At 44.1% G+C, this 23,489-nt stretch overlaps 1 protein-coding gene across 2 annotated transcripts in view; it reads left to right on the top strand.

Annotated features, from left to right (window-relative positions):
- KIAA2012 (KIAA2012 ortholog) overlaps window positions 1-23,489 on the top strand; it is a 98,031-nt gene that overhangs the window by 10,010 nt on the left and 64,532 nt on the right. For both annotated transcript variants that reach the window (XM_069468657.1, XM_069468651.1), the window contains exons 3-10: window positions 4,813-4,972; window positions 7,045-7,200; window positions 10,849-10,991; window positions 12,394-12,577; window positions 13,212-13,354; window positions 15,682-15,850; window positions 18,263-18,418; window positions 21,852-22,031. In XM_069468657.1, coding sequence (XP_069324758.1) covers window positions 4,813-4,972; window positions 7,045-7,200; window positions 10,849-10,991; window positions 12,394-12,577; window positions 13,212-13,354; window positions 15,682-15,850; window positions 18,263-18,418; window positions 21,852-22,031 — 1,291 coding nt within the window. The remainder of the gene's footprint in view (window positions 1-4,812; window positions 4,973-7,044; window positions 7,201-10,848; window positions 10,992-12,393; window positions 12,578-13,211; window positions 13,355-15,681; window positions 15,851-18,262; window positions 18,419-21,851; window positions 22,032-23,489) is intronic.

Genomic DNA, 23,489 nt, shown 5'->3' with positions numbered 1-23,489 from the left:
CCAGAAGGAGCACAGACCTGTCAACACCTTGACTTTAGCCCTGTGCGACTTCTAACCTCCAGAACTGTAAGAGAATACATTTGGTATTGTCAAAGCACTAAATGTGTGGTAATTTGTCACAGCATCAATAGGAAACTATTACAGAGGTCAAGATCAGCTTTCAAATGCTAAGCAAAAATATATGTAAATACCCCAAATTCCAGGACTAGTATTCCCTAACTCTTCTTGGCAACTCCCTGCACCATTGAGCAAGCTTTCCAGAACCAACCTGGTGCTTCAGAAATACCCACTAGTGAGAAACAACAAGGGGTCTTGTCCAGACTCAAACAGCACATCATGCCATTCACACAGGGGCCGCAGCATCTAGGAAGAGGCAGGTTCTTGCTGCATTCAGAGAAAAGTCAATTGCAGCAAAGATTTTTAGGGAGTAAAGGAGGTTCCAAGTCACCCAGAAAGGGCATCAGGTCTAATAGCTCCATATTTCAGGGCCTAACACAGTGCCTGGCATATAAAAAGTACCCAGTGAATATTTACTATATGACCAAATGAAAAATGGAGTGTGTGGGAGTGCCATTTAGCTTCCACCATCCTCTCTATAATTCTTTCTTTCATGTCCTCTGGAAAAAGCCCCAAGACCTTATGGGGCTGAATTTTCCAGGCTTTTTGCACTTGAAGTATCTGCCACATAAAATGTCCAGACATCAAGGAGCAGTTGATGCTCTCTGAATTCCAAGCATTCATTTAATTTACAAACTCCTAGAGAGTAGAGCCATTTGAATATTAAGCCATACTTTCTTTTATGTGTTACTCATTTTATTAGTTATCAATCTGTCTTATTTGTCCCTTTTTCTCCAGTGTCTCTTCTCTACCCCTTGAATCTGTAGCAGCTTCAAATCTGTTGCTTCCATATTGTATGTATGCATCAGAAATACTTTTGGCTGCAAGCAACAGATTTCTTGATTATTAGTGGCCTACATCAGGAATCAGCAAACACTGGCCAATCCTGCCCACTGCTTGTTTTTATAAATAAAGTTTTATTGGAACACAGCCATGACCATTTGTTTACATAGTGTCTATAGCTGCTTTCACACTACAAGGACTGGTCAATTAGTGGTAACAGAGACCATATGGCCTGCAATACCTAAAATATTTACTATCTGGCACTTAAAAAAAAAATCTGCCAAACCCTGATTTAAGCAATAAAGAGATTTAATTATCTCAAGTAACAAAAACTTTCAGGGTAGGAGTTTCATGCTTGCTCAGCTGCTCTTCAGCACCATTAAGGACTCAAACTCTATCTTTTCCTTCCATCATCCTTTGCATGTTGGCTTTTCTTCCTCATGCTTGTTAGCACATGTTCACAAGATGGCTCCCATACTTCCAGAGGTCCCATCCGGGTCCAAAGCATAAAGAAAGGGGCCAGCAAGCCATCCTTGCATAGCTGTTCCTTCTCTAAGGAAGCAAACACTTTCCAGAAGCTCTCCAGTAGCTTCCGCTTGGTCTCATTGGACGGAACTAGGTTACATGGCCACTCCTAGGCGCAACGATATCTGGGAAAGCAAAGCCCTTCTGTCGGCAGGTTCCACATCCACAGACTCAGCCAACTGTGAAGGAAAATATTTGAAGGAAAAAAGAACAAAAAATAACACAAATTTTTAAAAAACCAATACAGTACAACTATTTACATAGTATTAATATTTACATTGTATTAGGTATTATAAATAATCTACAAATAATTTAAATATATGAGAGGATATGTGTCGGTTATAGGCAAATTCTACACCATTTTTCATTTTACATAAGGGACTTGAGCATCCCTGGATTTTGATATCCACAGGGGTCCTGGAACCAATCCCCCACTGGTAAGGAAGGATGGCTGTATCTGGGAAAAGGGTTCTGTTAACAAAAAAAAATGGGGATTCTGTTAGCAAAAAGAAGTGAGGGGAAGAAATGTTGTGCAATTAACAGTCTCCCCACACCCTGGACAAAGACAAGGAGAAAAGACCTAATATTTGTTGACCACCTACTATGTGCTGAGTGTTGGGTACTTTACATACTTCAGCTCATTTAATCTTCACACTGAGGACACTGAGTGAAATTCCTCAGAGAAGTAATTAACTTGCCTAAAGACACATGCCCAGGGGTGGGGCTACATGTCAATGCAAAGCCCGTGCTCAGTCTCCTTCACTGTGTTCCCCCCACATCCCATGAGGAGTGCTGAGATTAGAAAGTGTGAGGCAGGCAGGGTGGGGAGGCCAGGAGGGGTGGGAAGAAGGATCCTCTCACCTACCATAGGCTGGCACAGTGAGGCACATTTTGCTTACGCTATTTCATTGACAACATCGAAAAGCCCTAAAAGGTAGGTATTATTGGTATTACAGATGAGATTATATAATTTAGGTGATTGAGAAGTGACAAGGCTGGCCAGGCGTAGTGGCTCATGCCTGTAATCCTGGCAGTTTGGGAGGCTGAGGCTGGAAAACAGGAGGATTGCTTGAGGCCAGGAGTTTGAGAAGTGGTGGGCTGGAATTGGAACTGTTCGTTTAGTTTTCATTTCCCCACAACATCGAGCCCCTGAGGTGCACCAGGCCCTGTGAAATCTGACTCTCAGGTTGATTCCAAAGCCCATGAACTTTCTACTCCCTCCACCATGCTATTGGCTCCATTTTAGAGAGAGGTTCAGAAAGGTTCTGGGCCTCACCCAAGATCGTGAAGTTCCTACAAGACAGAGAAGGCCTTGAACCAGACACTCTGGCCCTAACTCCAGGGTGCCCTTCCAGGCCTTCTCCCTAACCTGTCTCCTTCCTGGTCTTCCGCTTGTGCTTTTTGGACCCACTTGATGTCTCCCTGTGTCCACTGTTCAGGCTCTGCAGGCCCGAAAGACTGATGTGAAGACTATTCTCAGAGGTGGGAAGAGAACTGGTGCCTATAGAATGGGTTTCAGGATGCCAGAGCCATTGAACTGCTGAATTAACCAACCCTGGTACTCTCCAACCTCTGGTCTTTTTGTTAATGTGAGATAATAAAACTTTCATTCTCGTTGTTCAAGCCTATTGAGTCAGGTTTTACTGCATCCTAACAAGTGTGAAAATGTTGGTCTCTGGTCTTCCAGTTCTTACTGTCTGGGACACTGAGGCCCCTGCTTCAAAACCATCTTTACTTGCTTTGACATCATGCTGATTCCTGGTGCTGAGTCCTGGTCCATTGAAGAGATGGAGGCTTTGCACTGATGTGGCTTTTGAAGCCCTGGATTCTGGTTCTGACCCCACTGCTAACTGGCTGAGCCCTTACCCTCTCTCTTTCCGGGCTTCATTATTGCCTTGGGGGAGCTGCTTCGCCAAAGGGTGGTAAATGGGATGCATCCCTCGTGCCAGTTCTCACTGGGACACTGTGTGGACCACATTCATGGAGCATCAGAGAGTATATGGTGTATATTTCCATTCACAGAAGAATCTAGCCCATGGTGTTAGAAATCAGAATAGTGACTACCAGGTGGGAAGGACGATGCTGACTATAAAGTGGCATGAGGGAACTTTCTGGGCCGATGAAAATGTTCTGTATTTTGTTTTCTGTGGTGGTTACAAAGGTGTATACAATTGTCCATTTTTATCAAAGTGAACATCTAAGCTCTGTGCAAGTTATTTAAATTATGTGTCAGTTTAAAAAAAAAAAAGTTTTAAAAGAGAAAATGGATTTTTTTTTTTTTTTTTTTTTGGAGACAGAGTCTCACTCTGTTGCCTGGGCTAGAGTGCCGTGGCGTCAGCCTCACTTACAGGAACCTCAAACTCCTGGGCTCAAGCAATCCTCCTGCCTCAGCCTCCCAAGTAGCTGGGACTACAGGAATGTGCCACCACGCCTGGCTAATTTTTCCTATATATTTTTAGTTGTCCAGATAATTTCTTTCTATTTTTTAGTAGAGACGGGGTCTCACTCTTGCTCAGGCTGGTCTCGAACTCCTAACCTCAAGTGATCCTCCCACCTCGGCCTCCCAGAGTGCTAGGATTACAGGCGTGAGCCACCGCGCCTGGCCAGAAAATGGATTCTGAGATGACATTTAGTTCAACAGTCAAGAATGCCATGACTGATTAGTGCTGTCTGCCACGGACAAGGGAGGGTGGGAGATGGCAACACAAGTGCCACAAGTTTGCTGTTCTTGTGCTTCATTAATGGTCTTCCGAGAATTTTTATATCACTTATAAGATTATAATGAGGTGGAAGTTCTTTGTATAATATAAATTCCTAGCCAAGTGTGAGATGTTATTATTCACATTTATTCTCCACAATGTCTTGCACAGTGGGACTGACTTTGGCAGGTAGGTTCCCAGAAAATTCTCCCTGGCTGAAATGAAATGCATCAGAGCCAGATATTTTCAAAATGCCAGGCTCCCCATGAACATGGACATGGTTTGTCTGTCCCATTATTCATATTGCAAACCTTGGACGCCAGTGTGGCTCTGCGAGCCGGCTTCCCCATGGCACTAACAGAGCCATTTTTGAAGGTACTAAAATGATTTCCACAGGCTGAACTAGGTAATGTGTTTTCATCTGAGGCTTTTATCCTTTTCTAATGTTCTATCTCAAGATGGGGTCTGGTATTTATCATTTCTCCCTCTCCTTCCAACTGCAAATCTGCAGGGGCCTTTCAGAGCTTTGCTCTCTGGGCACTTGGTTTATGTCTATTAGCTGCGGCATCTGTTTTTGGTGCTTTCTGGCACCTTCCAGGAGTCGCCTGGATTACTGATGAGGACTGTGCTAACCCTGAGAGGCTCAGGGTTCAGCAGCTGTGCTGTTTCCTGACTGGTGTCCCCACAGAGGGAGCAGGACAGAGCCTGGCAACCGTACCTCTACTTCCGAAGCCAGCTGGAGAGCCAGGCCCAACGGCAGATCCAGCCCGGGTACTCAGCCAAGAGATACCTCCGAGGCCTCTTGCAGACGTGGCCCCCTGACACCATGTACAGGCTCCAACGTGCAGGTCAGTGGGGAATGGGAGTAGGGTGAACCCTGAGCTGCCCTACCTCGCATTCTGGTGTAAGAGTGTGTTTTCCATCAAGGCCTGATGGAGTTCAGGCCCAATTTCTATTAAAGCAAAGTCCCCAAGCTTGATAGCCCACAAGCCTCTATCATGGCTTGCATCCTTTGTCCTCCCCACATGCGCAGAGGGAAGGACAGCCTGGGGTCTTGCCTTCATTCCCACCCCTCACACTCAGCAGCCTCACACTCCACATCCCAAACCAGAACTTTCTCCCCAAACTTCTCTGCTCAGAGGCCTCAGAGGTAGATCCACCAGTTCAACCTCCAGCTTTTACAAAATGAGGGGAAAAAAGGGCCAGAGAGGCAAAGTAAGTTGTCCAAGGTCATTCAGGCAAAAGCAGAGCTGGGACCAGAAATCAGATCCTCCCTGCAACCCCAGCTCCACATTCTTCCCAACATTCCCCTGTTCTCTGTCTGGGGTGATCCCAGGTCCTTCAGGAAGTGGGATCCTCTTAAGTGGGATCCTCCTCCTTTTAAAGATGGCGGTTCTCCAACACGGCCCACTCAGGAGTGAGATGGACAGCCTTCTGCTGAACAGAGACCCCAAATGCATTCTGCAAAGGCTTAAAAATGAAAATGGGAAATGGTCGGGGATCAGAGTTGCCAGATTTAGCATGTGCATATACACTCCTGCCCCCTACCCATCCCTCCCCTGCATATAAACAGTTAAATGTGCAATTTGGGACATACTTCTACTAAAAAAGTATTCGTTGTTTATCTGAAATTCAAACTTAACTGGACATCCTGTATTTTATCTGGCAAACTTACTGGGGACAAGAAGAGTGAGCAGAGGACTTGCCAGTGCCCAGTCGGCTGTTTGCCATGTCTTCAGCAACAGCAGACAGGCAGGGCCAGAGGGAGACTGGCTTTATAGGTTTACCCTGAGAAAGGAGAGAAAGTAGCTCTCTCCCTAGTAAGTGGCAACTTGAAGCAAATTGAGAGCTGTGGGCTTGTCCAGTAATTGGTTTTACTTTCATGGAAGTTCCATTTATTTAACACGCGTGAGAAAGAGCCTCTTAACCAAAGACGTGTTTATCACCGGATGGGAGAGAGGGCAGAGAAGGCCACTGTCCCACAGCCTAGGCCCAACATCTTCAAGAATGAAGGCCCTTTTTAACATCAAAAAATGTCTCAGATCCCTCTGTGGGAGTCATATGGCTAAAATATGTGGCTTAGGAAAAGATACATGCACATGTGCATTCTTGGGCCCCGTGCCATAATTCCTTGCCAAAGCTCCTCTTAAAGGTGAGGCCCTCAAGCTGGAAACACAATTGCCAACAGCCTCAAGGCCCTGCCACCCTCTCCTCTCACATCTCCGAGGTCATCACCTTTGTGATGCTAGTACATTCTCTGGTCCCTTCTTTGTGTCCCTGTGATAAATCTTCAAGCCCACATCTACAAAGGCTTCTTTGACAACTCCAGTCAATATTGAGCTCCTTGCTTTCTGACCTTATATCACACTGTCACTCTGGGCCACATGGTTGAGCACAGGAGAGCTTTGTCTCTCCAATAGACTGTGAGTCTATTAAAAGGGGCCCATGTCTGGTTCCTCTGTATCTACCCTATTGCCTAGAAGAGGGGTGGGCTCATTGGTAAACCCTCAAGAAATACTTGCAGAATGACTGGATTGAGAAGGCTGTCGATCATGGCCCCTACAGAAGCAAGCAGGATACATCCACTACCATTGGATCTCTCCTCCTGAGGCAGGAGGAGCTTTTTACCCAGCCCATAGGAAGTAGCCATGTTTCTTCCACAAAGGAGACCCAGTTCTTGGGAAAGATGGAACAGGAGCAGCACACATGTGGCACAGGACCAGAAGCACCCCAGGCACTGCGCAGAGAAGCCTCTATGGGTTCTAGCTGATTGTTTAATCCCTCTCATCTTCTAATTGTCTTCCTTAGTGGGCAATGTCCCAAACCAGGACTAGTATAAACAGGGGACCTTGTAGTTATCTCCAAGAATTCTAGATTGGCAACCACTATTTCTATCAATAACTCCTGACCTACCCTTCAGGATACATCAAGGATTCTGTGCTGCTCCAGGACAGTCAACTCAATGTACCAAAGAATCTCAGGCCACAACAGGATCTTTCAGGTGTACCCGCAAAATACCATCTCCTGCCTGTCTTCCCTCCATTTTGGATTCAACAAGGAAAATCTTTTGATCAAGGTACATGTTGATTTTATGACCACTTCTCAAATATTTGGATTTTTAACACCTTAAAATGGAGTTTTCCAAAATAAGGTCTAGGGATTTTGGGTGTTGCACTGTCCTCCTCTGTAACATGAGGGGGTTAGTCTAGATCAGCACTGTCCAATAATACTTTTTGTAAGGATGAAATGTTTTATATATGCTGTCCTATATATTAATAGTAGCCATTAGCCACATGTAGCTGTTGAATACTTGAAATGTAGCTATTGCAACTGTGAAGCTGAGTTTTTTATTTTACTTAATTTTAATTAATTTACATCTAAATATCCACATGCAACTAGTGGCTACTGTATTGGACAGTGTAGGCCTAGACTCTAGATCTTAGATGATTTCTTACATCTGTTCCACTCTAATATTATTTAATCCTGTGATTTTTGTGGCAATACAATGTGAAAAAAAATAAGTCTTAGAGTCATAAATCTATATTGCAGTGGCTGTTCTCTCAGTTACTAGTTGTAATATCTTGAGCAATCACTTAACCTCGTTGAGCTTCTGTTTGCTCATCTTTGTAATGGGCACAATAAGACCTCATTACCGCACAGAAGATTATTGTGCGCTGTCAGTAAGTTGGTCAGTACTATGGGGATTTTACCTGTAAATATTATTTTTGGTAACTAGAAGCACTCAAAGAGCCAGAAGTTGTCTTTGGTAAGGGAGATGGGAAAAGATGACTAGGGAGCAGTAACAGGCAAAGACTAGGGCCTTGGCTAGAAAAGAACAAGAGCCCAACATAATACAAAATGTTGTCTGAAATAAAAAAGAAATTTTTCAGAAACATTGGCGGTGCGTGACCAAGCCCTATCCTTGGGGAAAGGATCTGAGAGGATAAGTAGAGAACCTGGCTTAATGAATGAGTAGAGAACAGGACAGGTTCTCAGAGCCTGAGGCCGTGAAACATTCCAGCCACACACCTCGCTGAGTCTTGTCTCTGGCACCAGGGAATTCTGGTCATAACCTGATCCACACATGTAGTTTGTCCATATGAAGTATGTGGGTCAGGCAATTCTATTTCTCTTTGTAAATTAATACCCTGGTCTATCCATGAATCTCTATGCATTTTGCTAATGTGGGTCAACATCCTGAGGCCAGTTGACTCTGGGGCACTGAAGAGATTGATTTCTGGGTCATTCGTGTCCTGGAGAGTGGTGAACTCTTCCATGTAGTGCCTCTGTGTGGGCACTCGCTGCCCTTCTCGGGGTGGCACACTATCTCACCATTGCCTATGCCCTTTCTCTTCAAAAATCCTGCTGTCTCCAGTTAATATTCTTACACTTTGATGCCCTAGGACCTCAAAATATTGGACAGTGGATTGAATTGCTTCCATTTTATGGATAGATGAACACTACATACCTAAGGGGCAAAGTGACTTCCCTAACTGATGCCATCTACCAAGGAGCTGCCACAATCAGGCAGAAAACAGAAAGGCTGTATAGAATAGTGATTAAACATGTGGCCATCAGCACCAGATTCCAAGCCATGTGGCCTCTCTGGGCCTTGGTCCCTCATGCATAAAATAGAGATGGCCATACCTACCTTTCCTCTCAGGGCTGGATGTGGGAGTTAAATGGGGTAATGCAGTAGCTGGCACATAGTAAGTGCTCAAAAAACGGTAATTATAGACCTTCCTAGCTCATGTTTTTTTAAGTACAATTACTAATTGCAATGCCCAATTGCTCGTGATCACAGTGGCCAAAAAAAAAAAAAATTAATTTTAAAGAAGCAAAACAAGCTCAGAGGCTGGAACTTGAACTCTGACTGATGTTTTCATTGGTTTTAACTTTTTTTCACCGTTAGCCTCCCTCTCTTTGCCAGACATTTTATCTGGAGAAGTAGCAAAAGTCCTGGCTGCCAATCCCAGATCCCCCACCACGCGATGGTGGCCAAGTCACTCGTGCTCCCTGCATCCTCAGTTTGCTCACATGTAAAATGCAAATATAATATCGTATTCCTTCCTCCCTGGGTTGCTATGCAAAATCGTAGAAGAGGACAGAGGTAGAAAGCTCTGTAAAAGCTCTAAATTGCTACCCCAATGCACATTATTTAGGTTATCTGACTCCATATTTGAAATACAGAGAGACTAAGTTTTGTGGTCTCCTTTCAACAATTTAAACTTCTACTACTTTGGTTGCAAACCTTTTTCTATTAAGCATAGACAAATGAGCCAGATGATGATTTTTACTGAGAAAAATATCCTTGTTTCCCCTCACATTAGATTGAGTCACATATTCAAACTCATCTGGGATATAGCAAAAGGGAAGATTGTCTCTCTGTATCCTCCCACGCACAATGTCCCAACTTAGACACTCTGATATGTGAGACCGTTCAGTAGGTGAGTGGTCATTTGGCTAGAGTTTCACTCCACCCTCAGAAATGCATTTGATTCCAGGTAAATCTGAGTGGGAAGTACGAACCTGGGGTCTGACTTGACCCCAAGGGATCATTCTCGAATACTACAAAAGGTCTTTAGTGCCACATTCTGTAGAGGGAGTTGAGGTCCTCTTGGGGGCAGGCCTAATGTGGCCCTGGGCTGCCTCAGATTGAGGAATCCCAGGGCCCAACAGGCTTGCTTGGGCCACTAAAACCTGAGCAGACCCTCTCAACTGGAGCCTGAGCCTGCACCTTTCCACCAGTACACTCAGCATCAGTTCAAACCCAGACAGCCTTTAGGAGCCAACGGGCAGAGGAAGGGGAGCTGAAGGGAGCCCTTTTCGTGGGCATTTGACTCTTGACCTAGTGACACTAAGGACAGAAATGACAAGGGAGGTGAGGGCTGGGGAGCACAGCGGGAAGGTGAGGGTGGCTGGGGAGGAGAAGCAGCTCCCAGAAGGCCAGTGCTCCACCACACACGGGGCCCCTGCAGGCTCCCAGAGCCCCTGGTTGAAAGACAACCCCGCATTGTTCCACAGAGCTGCACGCTGGGAATGGAAGTATTGCTAAAGTTTGGCTCCACACAAGGAAGGCTTGCCAGACTGTTTCAGCAATAAATCTACCTGAAGTGATGAAAATAGCTGCAGGACCCTTTAAACCATTGATGAAAGATTGGTTAACTATGTTGGAGTCATCTGTTGACTCAGATCCTTCCTGAGTGTTGCAGACAGGGTAAGTTCAGAGAGCTAAGCAGCAGTGCCCTCACTGCATTCGGCAGAGGTTGTTCCACAAGTAAACAGCCAGGAGACAGCCCGGGAACCCAAGAGCTTGCTTCAGACAGAGCATCTCAATGACAACCGAGCAGGGCTGCAAGCCATACCGCTGCCATCTGCTAATCTCTTGCAGTTTACAAAGGACTGTGGTATTCATTGTCTTATTTGAGCTCCAGACAACTTTGGAAGGAAGTGAGGGCAAGAAATCAGCATCTCTGTCTTACAGATAAGGAAACTGTGTCCAAAAAATGAACCATGGTTGAGTCTCCTGACTCGTGCTGCCGCTCTGTTTCCACTCACGTGGCTGCCACTTCCGTGGGGGCACTGTCAGAAACGGAGAAAATGGAGGAGGAACAAGGCCTTGAACACTTTTCTCAGAGAAGCAAGAAGGGAGGCAGTTTGGAGCCAGCAATAGCACCACACCCACTTGTGGGGTTACGAGCTGACCCGCTGTTCACCTTTGCAGGTCAACAGGGCCCGGATGAAGGGGAAGCTGGGGCTGCTGGACACGTGGACCAGGGCTCTGTAGCCAAGAACCGCAGCAGTGAGGGGACTCACTTGCGGCCACTCAGGAAGCAGCCCTGGCAGGAAGATGAAACCTGGGCAGAGGTACCATATCTAATGCACTCCCCTGTTGTTGTTTGCCTTGACTTCATGGTAAATTCTCCCTCCCTTTGCTGCTTCTTGGGGACCTCCAGAGGAGAGTACATTGACCCTTTTGACCACTGTTTCCCAAAGCATCACCTGTGGAACCCTAGCATTGCAGATGCTTCATTTTTTTAAAAAAGGTTTTGTAGGCCGGGTGCGGTGGCTCACGCCTGTAATCCTAGCACTCTGGGAGGCCGAGGTGGGCGGATCGTTTGAGCTCAGGAGTTCGAGACCAGCCTGAGCAAGAGGGAGACCCCATCTCTACTAAAAATAGAAAGAAATTATATAGACAGCTAAAAATATATATAGAAAAAACTAGCCGGGCATGGTGGCACATGCCTGTAGTCCCAGCTACTCGGGAGGCTGAGACAGGAGGATCCGTTGAGCTCAGGAGTTTGAGGTTGCTGTGAGCTAGGCTGACGCCACGGCACTCACTCTAGCCTGGGCAACAGAGTGAGACTCTGTCTCAAAAAAAAAAAAAGGTTTTGTAGCCAAATACATTTGAGGAATGCCGCGTAACGCATTCTCCTCCCAGAAAGTCACAGTGCACATTTGGATATAGAGCACTCCCAAAAGTTCTATGGTAAAGTTACCAGCTTAACTTTGTTTAGCTCTGGGTTTTCCAAACTTATTTAACCACAGATCCTCCCCTGACTCTTTGCCCATCTAGAAAAAAGAGGTTTTGGCCTTAGACTTGGAAAAGCCTCGGTTTGAGTCCTGCTTCTTACTAGTTGTGATGAGCCTGTTCAAGAAATGTAACTAACTTTGAGCCTCAGTTACCTCTTTTGTAAAATGGAGCTGTTATCAGACATATCTCACAAGGTTACTATGAGAATTAAACAAGTTAAAATACAGAAACACTTTCTAAACTCTAAGGCGTGCGTGTGTGTTTGTGTGTATGTGTGTGCGTGTACAAGATAACAGTTGTTCAGAGCAACATAGACAACATCTCTCACACGTTGAATAAACTCATTTGACTTACAAGAAGGTCATATGCCAAGGAGAACAGGAAAGGAGCAGAAGAGCCACACAGTGGAAGGAGAGAGGGGAGAGACATTTCATGATGGATAAAGACAATGAAACTAGCACTTCATTTTTTATTTTTAATTTTTTTTTTTGCAAGAAAGCACTCTATGTCAGGCATGGTTAAATGTTTTTTTTTTTTTGTCACCAATCATAAAATGTTTTATTATAATAAACAGCATTAGAGATCTTGCTGTTATAACCTATTTTTCTTCTCAGCCTGCAAAAGAAATATCGTCCTCGGAACCACAAGTGTCGTCACGAGGATAATTGTTAAAGGAAGCTTCTCTGTGCCTTTATGAAGGCCTGTTTACAGGAATGTGTATCTGTTGTTCCCTAGGACACGGCAATAGAGAATTACCTGCGTGTGTATGCTTCAAAAGAAAGCCACAATGAAAAGACACAGAAAACTTCCAGGAAGTCCTTTGGGCATGCCTGCATCGATCCTTCTTGGCTCCTGAGTGACAAATCTCACGTTACATTGTATGGAAGTGCCTTCCCCAATAGGAAGGCAGATTTTAGTGGTAAGAACCCAAATGTCTTGCTCATTGATCCGGGCAAACTTAGTCATGCAGAGTTCATTTGCGAACACTGAGACATGCCTAATGTCACTTCCTTGTGCCACTCACCTTAGAAAATAATAGCCAGAGTCCAGCTGGTTGTGGGAATGAGACTCTGACAGACTCCTCTTTGCCTAGTGCTTAGTAGCCACACACATTCTGAAATCACATCGCACGGGATCGAATTATCCCCCTCTTACTAGCTGTGATTGTGGGCAAATTATTTAATCTTTCTGAAGCTGTTTTCTCATCTGTAGAATGGGGATAATAATTCCTCCATAAGGCTATTGTGGGGATTCAGTAAACTAATGTATATAAAATACTTTACATAATTCTTTCCCATATTTAGTACTCAATACATATTATTATTACTATCATGATCATTCTCTCCATCACTTGACAGCAAGAATCCAACCCAGACAACGAGACAGACTGAGGCTTCCTGAACCACAGCCTCAGCCAAAGCCGTAGCTATCTCAGCACCCAGCACTCTCCCTGCCCGTCTTCCCATGAACCAAAAAGTGATCAAAGTTGAAAGTCAACTGGTCATCTCCATACCTGCAACTAATAAATTCTCATTTCCATCCTGTTTCTACAGACAAACCAGGGACTATGAAACTCCACAAGGCCAGAAGTGGCCACTTGTTACGGGAGCCTCCTGCTAAAAGATGCCTTTTCCCTTCTGTAGCATCTGCTACTGGCTCAGAGAAAAACACCCCTGGGGATGTGAAAAAGAAAAAGGTTGTGTGTTTGTGTTTGTGTGTGTGTGTGTGTGTGTGTGAGATTAATCCCAATCCAGAAATGAGGTGACTCAAAGAGATGTCTCAACAGATAACTGGCCTCAGTAGCTTCTGAGCTCACCAGGTGAAGCTGGGATAGAGCTGCAGTAATTTACTAAATGTTGAAAATTGTATAGGGCAAGGAATTTCGGGCTGCCCCCAATTCTACATTAAAGTATATGTTATTACCACACTCTCCATTGAGGGTCTATCACCTTTGAAAAGGTAGGGTAAATTTTGCAAGTTTATCAATTCCCTTCAGAAGTCAAGTATACCTTCTTCCTCAGAGATGTCCTAAGCTATCTCTGGCCTGGTCCTGCCTTGCAATTCTACGTGGGCCTTCAGTGGTGCGAAGTCAGCAGGGATGAACAGGAACAAGGAGGGGCTCTAGAATGTTCTGCCCAGTAGCAACTGTGTGCAAGTGAGGTCGCTCACACCCTCTGAGCCACAGAGACCTGATCTGGGTGCATAGATAGTAATGCCAACTTCACAGGGCTTATGGAAAGATGAGAAGAGATGATGTACTTTCAGAAAAGTATGCTGTGTCCGATTGGGATTACAGCATTACAGCATTGATTAATTGTAAGGATTTGTGTCATCTGAAGAGGCACTCCAGGTGGTCCTAGTGCCAGTGAGAGAGGTTGTTTTCAGTCTGTTCAGGATTTTTTCCTGATTTTCACAGATTTCCTATGCCTGAGTTAATCTAAACCTTTCCATCCACACCAGAAGGGCCTCTGTCTTCCCAGGTTCCTTTGGCCCAAGAGTAAACAGCAGGCCTGACCAGCCAGACTCACCACAGGCTAAAGGAAAGCCCTCGATCTCACACCCGGGTCAGCCCAGAACTGGGCCGGCCTCAGAGGAAAGGCTTCCCTCACCCATGTCTATGGCTTAACAGAGGAAAGCAATATTTTCCACTACATTAAAACTCTGTGTAAATTTTTAATTAGAATAAAGAAATTAAGTCCTGGCTTGTCAGCCATACCTCATACAAGTTGTTTTGAGTTTCCACATAGATTTCTCAAAGCAGACCTTGTCAAACAAAATGCACAAGGTCAGTATTCAAAAAAGGGCAGTTGGTGGGCAGCCGGCACTTGGACAGTGAAGGTCTCCAGCAACATAAAGATCCTATGTGCGTATGTTTGGTTAATCATTTTCTTAATGTCTCAAAATTATAAATATTACCCTGAATATATTTGGTTGAATTTCCTTCCTCAATCAACTCTAAATACGTAGGATGCTTATGTGTGTTTCTGATCATTTTTTTCTTTTTGAGCACTAAAAAAGAAACTCCAGAAGGGCTCTGTCTTCCCTGGTTCCTTTGGACCAGGAGCAAACAGCAGGCCTGGCGTTTTGATTTTTCCTCCTGTGAAACTGAACTCTCTGAAACCCAACACACTTATATATTTTATAGAGCCAAGTTCATATGTTAAGAGTTGCACACTAAAAGAAGAAATTTTCAGCAACTTCTGAATAATTGGAAACAGAAGCTTTAACAACTACCCCCAGCGTATCTCTCATATATGTAGTACACACATACTTTTTTTGGGACAGAAAAAAACTAGACCAAATTAGTTGCTGATTCCAACACACAATCATTTTTTTTTCCTGCTATGTTCATATTGCAGAAGTGTGGAGAAGTTTAGATTTTCTGCTAGTAGCTAGAGACACTCTAATGAGAGGAGAGTCCACTCTCAAAGAAATATCTTAGAAATAATTCTAGTTTCAAACCCTATTGTAATTACATATATTAGCTCATTTAATCATCACAATGACTTTATGAGGACCTCTCTTACAGAGGAAGAAATGGAGTCTTAGGGAAGTTATGTAAGGTGAGCAAACGCAAATGCATATTCCTATTTTCTGCCCCTTCTTACCTGAAAGCTTGCAGTCAAATGTTGTGCACCTTGCTTTTTCCCCTTAACAACATATGCCAAGATTTCTCCCTATAGGTACACAGAGATCTCAGCTATGTCATTTTGATCCTGCTCAGTTTTCCTGGCTGCAAAAAGAAAGACTATATATCCTCTCAAAGGCGCCTAAATTTGTCATGTTTATAATTCTCAGAAGCAGGATAAACAGAGGCATATATATGCTGAGCACCCAAGAGACCAAACAGCACCACTGAAGTTAGATACCGGGCTCCCAGTTTGGTTAGCTTTACTTCTTCTCTCAGCAGCTCCTGGTGCAAGAGATACATACAATAAGATATTAATACAATATCATTTGCCCCCTGCAGGCAGCAGGGCTTGGATACCTGCCTTGTTGGTCATGTTTTTAAATTTTCTCCAGGCGCCAAAGGCTTTGAAATTACCTTCTATCTCAGAAGAACCACCCAGAGTCCTGGACTCCCTGAGGAGCCAATTTAAAGCCAGTGAGCCCCCCACAGAGCTCTTCATAGTCCCAGTGGAGATTCATTTCCACACCCAACATCCCCCAAGAGAAAAAGCCTGCGGAAGAGGTAGGTCCCGTGTGCATGGCCACTCGTGAGGGAACTCAGGTAGGCCAGGAAGGACTGGGCTATGGGGTTCTGCCAATCCAACACACTCCAACATCATGGCTGACCTTCCCCATGGCTACCCTCTTCAGAGAATTTTATTTTAAGAAGGAAAAAGGGTAAAATCTAGAAGTAGGTCTCTTCTGGTCATATTCAATTCAATTTTAAAAATATGTATCAAGCCCTCCATTAAGCAGTGCATTTCGTTAAAGTATAAAAGAGAAAGGAAGACAGGCATACACATAAATAAGTCCAATGCACCATAGGTGTTATAAAAGTACAAGAATTTTCAGGCAGCTCATGAAAAAAGAAATAATATAAGGCAACATAACTAAAATTGAAATTGAAAATAAAAAACCTGGTTAAAAGGAGTAGAGAAATAGATGTTATCAGACATCTGAGATGAATTTATTGCTTTAGGTAAGCACTACATTTGGCTGAGTTTCCTGGCAGCCAAAGTAAAAATGATAATTTGATCTTTGCATCTTCATTTTATAAAAGATAAAAGTTTGTCCAAAGCGTCATTTTCCTGATTCTGAAATAGGTTATGACATAACAGATGACCTCTGCAATGTTTGTCTTCTAAGCAAAGTTCTAAGAGAATATGGACAAGGGAGAAATCAATTCTAACTGAGGACTTAGGAAGGCTTTTTGGAGGAAGCTTCTGAGTGACCTCTCACATTGTGTCACAAGGAGAAATTCTTTCTAACCTTCCTAAGTCATTCTATAGTACTGTTGTCTGAGACACATTCTTGCCCCTGGGACCTCTTGGGCCATCTGAGGCAAAAGGTGACTCCAATTTTAGTTCTGAGTTATCTAGAAACTTGAGCAGAAACTGCCACTGATTTCTTAGATAGCTTTGACTCCTAGGAATCATACAGGCGGCCATTTTGTTCTAAAGCTGTTTGGAATTCTCGCTGTGAAGAAAATTGCCTAATTGTTGCGACTAAAAGATCAAAGAAAGGGGGCATAAAGGAACTATGTGGGATGATGAAAATGTTCTAAATCTTGGTTGGTTGTATAGATTATACATTTGTTAAAATTCATTGAATGGTACACTTAAGATCTGTGCATTTCGCTATATGTAGATCTTACCTTTCCAAAAAAGTACTCAGCTCCTTAAAAAAAACCAAACACAAACCAAAACATGGTGTTTTAAAATGTAGATCTTACTATTATTCAGGTGTGGTGTGGCCAAGAGATCAGGAGACAATGGCCACTGAAAAGATAGTTTGTTACCCACAGTTCCCAAGAAGAGGGGTATGCCACGTCATGCAGGCACACAGGGAAGCCCCAGGGTTAGTCAGATGCAGAAGTGGGGGAACGTGGGCAAGAGTCTTTATTGTGTTTTTTTATGGAAGGAATGAACAGGGCAGAGCAAGCAGGCTAAGCAGGTTTAGGATTGGCTAGTTTGAATAATTCAGTGGGCTCTGGGACATGGCGGATGTCCCTAGTTGTCTGATCCTAGCCCTGGGGTAATTAGGGCAAGTGAATAGTGGCCCAGCAATGTAACAGTTTGGTAAAGGAGGTAGTTCTGGATTAATTGGTTTGTATATAACAATGCACTCCAAGGTAAGAGGTCATTTACTATCTCTAGGAATTGGCCAGCCCTGGGAGGGACTGACTCCCCAGGGTCAGTCGGGTCCCAGATGTCAAAATATCAGAATAAAAAGATATACTTAATACAAAGAGAGACACTACTATTCACAGTTGCATTAAATCTGATTATTTTCCATGATGACACTGATGGGAAAATCAGGAAGACCACCAGGCCATCATGAACCAGATTCTTAAAGCTATTAGATGCATCAAGCTTGCCAACACATCACCAAATGAAAAATAGGAATAAAGTACAAGGAACATAAGTCCATTGAGTTCTTCCTTCTTTTACATGTCAGGAAAATATATATATATATATATATATATATATGTATGTATTAGTTCATGCAACTCCAGAACCAGCTGAATCCAGCCCTCAGAAAATAACATGTGGGCAGTACTTTTCTAAGTCTCTCAGCTCTTAACTTTTTCTCTTTAGCAGGGTCTTACCCTGTGGGGATAAAGATGTCCTCCTGCAATTCCATGCTAACCTCTTACCTGTTAATCTCTATAGAAAGGATATGCCTCTTAAAAGCTCTGGCAAAAGAGCAAAAATCACCTGATTGGCCAGGTGTGGGTCATGTGCCCACCCTGGAACCAATCACTGTGGCTAAGGCAATGAGGTCCCCTCATGCCAGGCTTCAGTGACATGCACTCCCTGGAGCCAGGGAATGGACACAGCTCCACCCAAACCACATGGTGTGAGCAAGGGAGGGGTAGGTCTTCAAAAAGAACAACAGACACCTACTACAACTTGGCTTTGGCTTTGTCTTGTAGGTGCTGCACGCCCTGAGTCAGACCCAGAAACAGAAGAAGAGGCCAGGCCTTTATGGAGGCCTCCCCTGAAGCATGTGTCCTTGGAAAGGCCACAGGAGATAACGGTCCATTTCCCAGTGGACAAAGGAAGGGACAGGGACAACTTCCCGACTCAAGGTAGGTCCTCTTTCCTTTCCACATCCCTCGGGAATCTCTCTCTGAAGGGAAGCAAGGCAAGACACGCAAGGGTCCTCAGCCAAGACAAAGGAGGCTGGAAGCGAGGTTAGTCCAACCCCAGCCACTTGAAGATGGCTTTTGTTCAGGCAGCAGCTGGCTTAACCAAAGTGCTGAAGTAAAACTAACTTAGTATCTAGCTCGCAAATTGCTTACTCACCAAATCATCCCCCTACTAATACTTCCTGGTTGCAGATGTAAGATGGCACCAGACTTACTAAAAAATTGCTGCATGCCCTATACTTAATCCTATTTTTAAACAATGAAATTTCATTTCTAATCTGTTTATAAATATGTATTTATTCATTAAAAAGTCCATAATATCAGTAAAAGTCTTCACTCCAATTTTTCAAAACATCATATAGACATTTGAAATTATACACATGGGTGTATCTAAGTGTATGTGTTTATGTGTTAGATAGGTTGGAAGCAATGGGCCATACTTAGAAAGCTCCTCATTTTAAAAAAATTGAACCTCCTTTCCAAAAGGCATGTATAAGAAGACCACAGTATCACAAATGTCCAGTGATTTCGGACTAGTGGTATCAGAAGTACAAGGATGCACATTAATGTATATGGAGTTCTTCCTCTGTGCCAGGCACTGTTCTTAGTTTTTAGCATGTGTCATCTCAGGTACTCCTCACAACAATCCTATTCGCATTTTGCAGATCCAAAACCTGAAGCTCTGAGAGATAAGTAACTTGCTTGAGGCCACACAACTATAAGTGGCCTCGCCAGGATTGGAGCTCAGGCCTTCTAGTGCCAGAACCCATGCTCTTACCTGTTGTGCTGCACTGCCTTTCAGAACAAACAAATCAATGAACCTAGGTCAGGACGTTCTTGAAACACGTAGGTTTTGAGAATGTCCTTTGATTATTGGGGCAAAGGCTTATTTGGTCTATCTCTTGAGTGAGAGTTAATTATCCTGAAGACTTTGAAGTTTCCCCTTTAAAAAATCCAAATATGGGCAGGGGGTCACTATGTGCGCAAACAGGTATGAAAGCAGTTTTCCACCTGTGACCACAATGCCAGGTGCACAGCCAGAGCCATGAGATAAACAACCACACTGAATTTTGTCTTCAGCATTGTTCATCTTGCACTGCCCTCCACTTGTTTTGAACTGTCATGTCCACCAGGGACTGAGTGTCTAGAGCTTGTCCATCCTCTGCCACCCTGCCAGGAAGAAACTGGCCTGAGAAGCCCCTGATACCTTGGTGTGCATTAGTTCAGTATGTGACCCAACCAGGTAGTAGATTCAGAAACAGATCCAAAGAGGCAAGTTTTTCACGGCAGTCTTTCTCAGACAGAGGTCCCTGGCACAAGGGTATTTAGTGCTAATAAGTGGGACTGTCCTATTACCACAGATGTTCCACATGCCTATTTAATTGCTTAGCCCTAAATTATTTTACCTGTAATATCACAGAAATGAAGACAGCTTTTGTAGATGTACACACATATACATATTTTATTTTTATTGCTGAACCACCTAAGAGTCAGTTACAGACATTGTACATTTTATCCCCTATCAGCACATATCTCCTGAGAACAAGAATAGTCTCCCTCCTCACCCCAGTACAATTATCACACTCAAGAAAGTTAACATTGATGCTGGGCGTGGTGGCTCACACCTATAATCCTAGCACTTTGTGAGGATCATTTGAGGCCAGGAGTTCAAAACCAGCCTGGGCAACATAGAGAGACCCATGTCTCTACAAAAAAATTTAAAAATTAGCCAGGTAGTCCCAGCTACTTGGGAGGCTGAGCCAGTAGTATCTCTTGAGCCCAGGATTTTGAGGTTACAATGAGCTACAATCACTCCACTGTACTCCAGCCTAGGTGACACAGCAAGACCCTGTCTCAGGCCAGACACAGTGGCTCACACCTGTAATCCTAGTATTCTAGGAGGCTGAGGTGGGAGGATCACTTGAACTCAGGAGTTTGAGACCAGCCTGAGCAAGACTGAGATCCTGTCTCTACTAAAAATAGAAAAAATTAGCTGGGCGTAGTGGCCCATGTCTATAGTCCCAGCTACTCAGGCTTGGGCAGGAGGATTGCTTGAGCCCAGGAGTTTGAGGTTGCTGTGAGCTAGGCTGATGCCATGACACTCTAGCTCAGGCAACAGAGCAAGACTCTCAGAAAAAATAAAATAAAAATAAAGACCCTTTCCAAAAAAAAAAAAAAAGTTAACATTGGTGTAATATTATTTTCTAATTTATAATCCACATTCAAATTTCTCTAATTATACCAATAATATTCCTTGTAGCTTTTTTTTTTTTTTTCAATCCAGAATTCAACTCGGGATCATGCATTGCATTTAGTTGTCACATCCCTTTATAATCTTTTAATCTAGAAGAGTTCTCCAGGATTGTTTTTCGCAACATGGGCATTTTTGAAGAAGATGGGCTAATTGCTTGGCAGAATTGACCTCAATGTAGATTTGTCTGTTTCCTCACAGTGAGATTCAGATCAAACATTTTTGGCAGGAATATCACATAGGTGATCTGTCCTCAGCACATCACATCAAGGGCCACAAAATGTTAGTTTGTTCCATTATAGGTTATATTAAATTTTATTATTTGGTTAAAGGTGATACCTGCCAAGTTTCTCCCTCGTAAAGATATTTTTTTCCTTTGTAATAAATAAGTAGTCTGTGATATTTTGAGACTGTGCATGAAGCCAGCTTTTAAACCCAAATAGCAACAGTTGAGTTGAATGTGAAATAAAGAAGACTCTCTCTGAAAGATGAAGCCAAGGCCTCAGTCACTTAGATTCCTGGGTTTCAGGCTTCCCAGAGCAGTCCCTGCTGGTGTTGAAAAGACAGAATAGAGACAGGTAGAGGGTCAGATGTGCTTTAAGGAGTGTTATCATCAATCCAGATACCTCTGACCACCATCTGGAAGTTGTACTCTGCAGCTTATGTACCTTGAGGAGGGAATGTGGTCATTGGTTCTGCTAGCAAAATTGCTTTGTGGTCAGAAATCTGTACCAAATAATCCCATGAGTTCTAAAGCTGGTGTTTCCCTGGTCAGAGCCTTCAGATTGGGAGTGGAAGGAGTTTGCAGACTCTCTAGTCCTATTTCTATCTCAGGATTTCATCCATGAAACGAGAATAACCACCACTCAATTACTCCTGGTTCTTGGCAATTCCTCAAATGAGGGGCCAGTATTCTAGTCAAGAGTAGTTTCATTTTGGCCACAGGAGAAATCTGGTCCCTGCTCCTTCGCAGGACTGGAAAAGAGGGACAAACGAGAATGAATAGAATAAGTCATCATAAACACCAGGAGCCATCAACCAAAGCTAGAAAAGAGGTTTGTTCTCTTCCCTGCTGATTGAGAAGTTTTCTCACTCATGCTTTTTCCTCTTTTGCTTTTGAAGATCATGATGCCCCGCCCCAGAATGTGGCCCCACCACTGGGTCTTCTACCCCCAATTAAAGCAAGAAAAAGTCTGGAGAGCCAGAGGGACCTGGACGGGGGCCCCAGGACATCAGGCTGCAGCAGCCCTCCAGGTCCCCCGAATGCAAGAGCACCCAGGAGGGCACCGCCAGCAGGACAAGGTAATCGTTCCTGGGATGTATGGATGCCCCCCTCATAGGCGTGTCTGTGGCTCATCTCCAGGGCCATGTGGCAGCCATGATGTAAGTTTTCTGAAAGGCACCCCATTGAAAAGGAGAAATCGGCAGTGTTTCTGATGATGTCAGTGGGATTAACGTTCACTGTGCATATTCCTAAAAAGCCAGTACATGTTTTAAGGGTTTGCTGCACCAACATGTACTGCCAAGCTGTTGTGTGCTCTCCTCACTCCTGGCAGCTGCGTGTGATGACACAGCTCCCCAAGTTCCTGGGGGAGACCCACTGCTGTATTTACTAGGCACACTCCACACCCCTTGGGGGCAAGGGAGCCTGATGACCCTGCCAACAGGAGGAGTCCCCAGAGAGAAGTCACCCTCCAGCCCAGGGCAGAGCCCAAGGCCCGTTCACAAAAAGGGAAGACCCTGGATCTCTACTGAAGGGTGGGGCAGGGCAAAGCCATACCCTCTAACACAGCTTCACTTCAAGTTCTTATCCTTAGGGGCTGACAATCAAGGAGGGGACTAAGTTGTTTAGACAAGAGCAATAATGCAAGGACAGTGTGCTAGCAGCTCCCATGGGAGCTTTGATCCAACGGTAGGTCATCAAGCAAAAACTGCTTAGAATCCAAATTACCCCTGAAAATCCCCAGGGAGGTGCCATGCTGGAGACTGACAGACTGTTTTTAAGAAAGTGCAGTCCAGACAGCTGTTCCTCCTTCATTGGCACCTTGGGCTGCTTTCTCTGGTTGCACACCAGATGAAGGAGATGGCATATGTTTGGGGGACAGATTGTGTGAAGAAAGAGGTATCTCTTGTTAACAGCAGAATCACACTCAGGGCTGTAAGAAATTCACACTTTGAGAGGCACATGAGAACTGAGAGCCATCAAGAAGGCAACAGACATCACATCCTTCATTTCATGCTCACTCAGGGACAGAATGCCTCAGTATTAAATCATTCTCGCTCTCTCTCTCTCTCTCTTTCTCTCTCACCCCCACCCCACTTTCTTTCTCTCCCCAAAACATGTATAGTTGAATTCTTGTAAGCATAGATTAAATACATAGATCAATAATTCCAATCTGTGTTTGCAACCTCTCTGTTTCAGGCTGAGATGGTCAAAATCAAATCCCCTTCTTCCTCCCAACACTCTTCTCTTTCTCTCTCTCTCCCTAAAGACATCGTTTTCACTTAGAAATCATTTCAGGGTTGGAACCTTTCTTTCACAACCTCCTCCCCTTTCTACTTGCATAGCAGTAATGCTCTTTTAATTTTGAAATGAACCAAACTTGACATGCTGTCATGTCAGCATCAGGGGCCTTCCTGGGAGGCTGTATGCCCAGAACAAGTCATACCAAAAGGACATACACATCTACTCTCGGACATCCTTACAAAGGGAGAATCCGATTGGAATAGAATGCCAGGACTGTGGCTGTGACAAGAGGA

Source organism: Eulemur rufifrons, chromosome 1 (assembly GCF_041146395.1).
Source record: "Eulemur rufifrons isolate Redbay chromosome 1, OSU_ERuf_1, whole genome shotgun sequence".
In the NCBI taxonomy this organism is placed as follows: domain Eukaryota; kingdom Metazoa; phylum Chordata; class Mammalia; order Primates; family Lemuridae; genus Eulemur; species Eulemur rufifrons.
The sequence above is the reverse complement of the archived record's forward strand: the minus strand, read 5'-3'. Positions and strand labels throughout refer to the sequence as shown.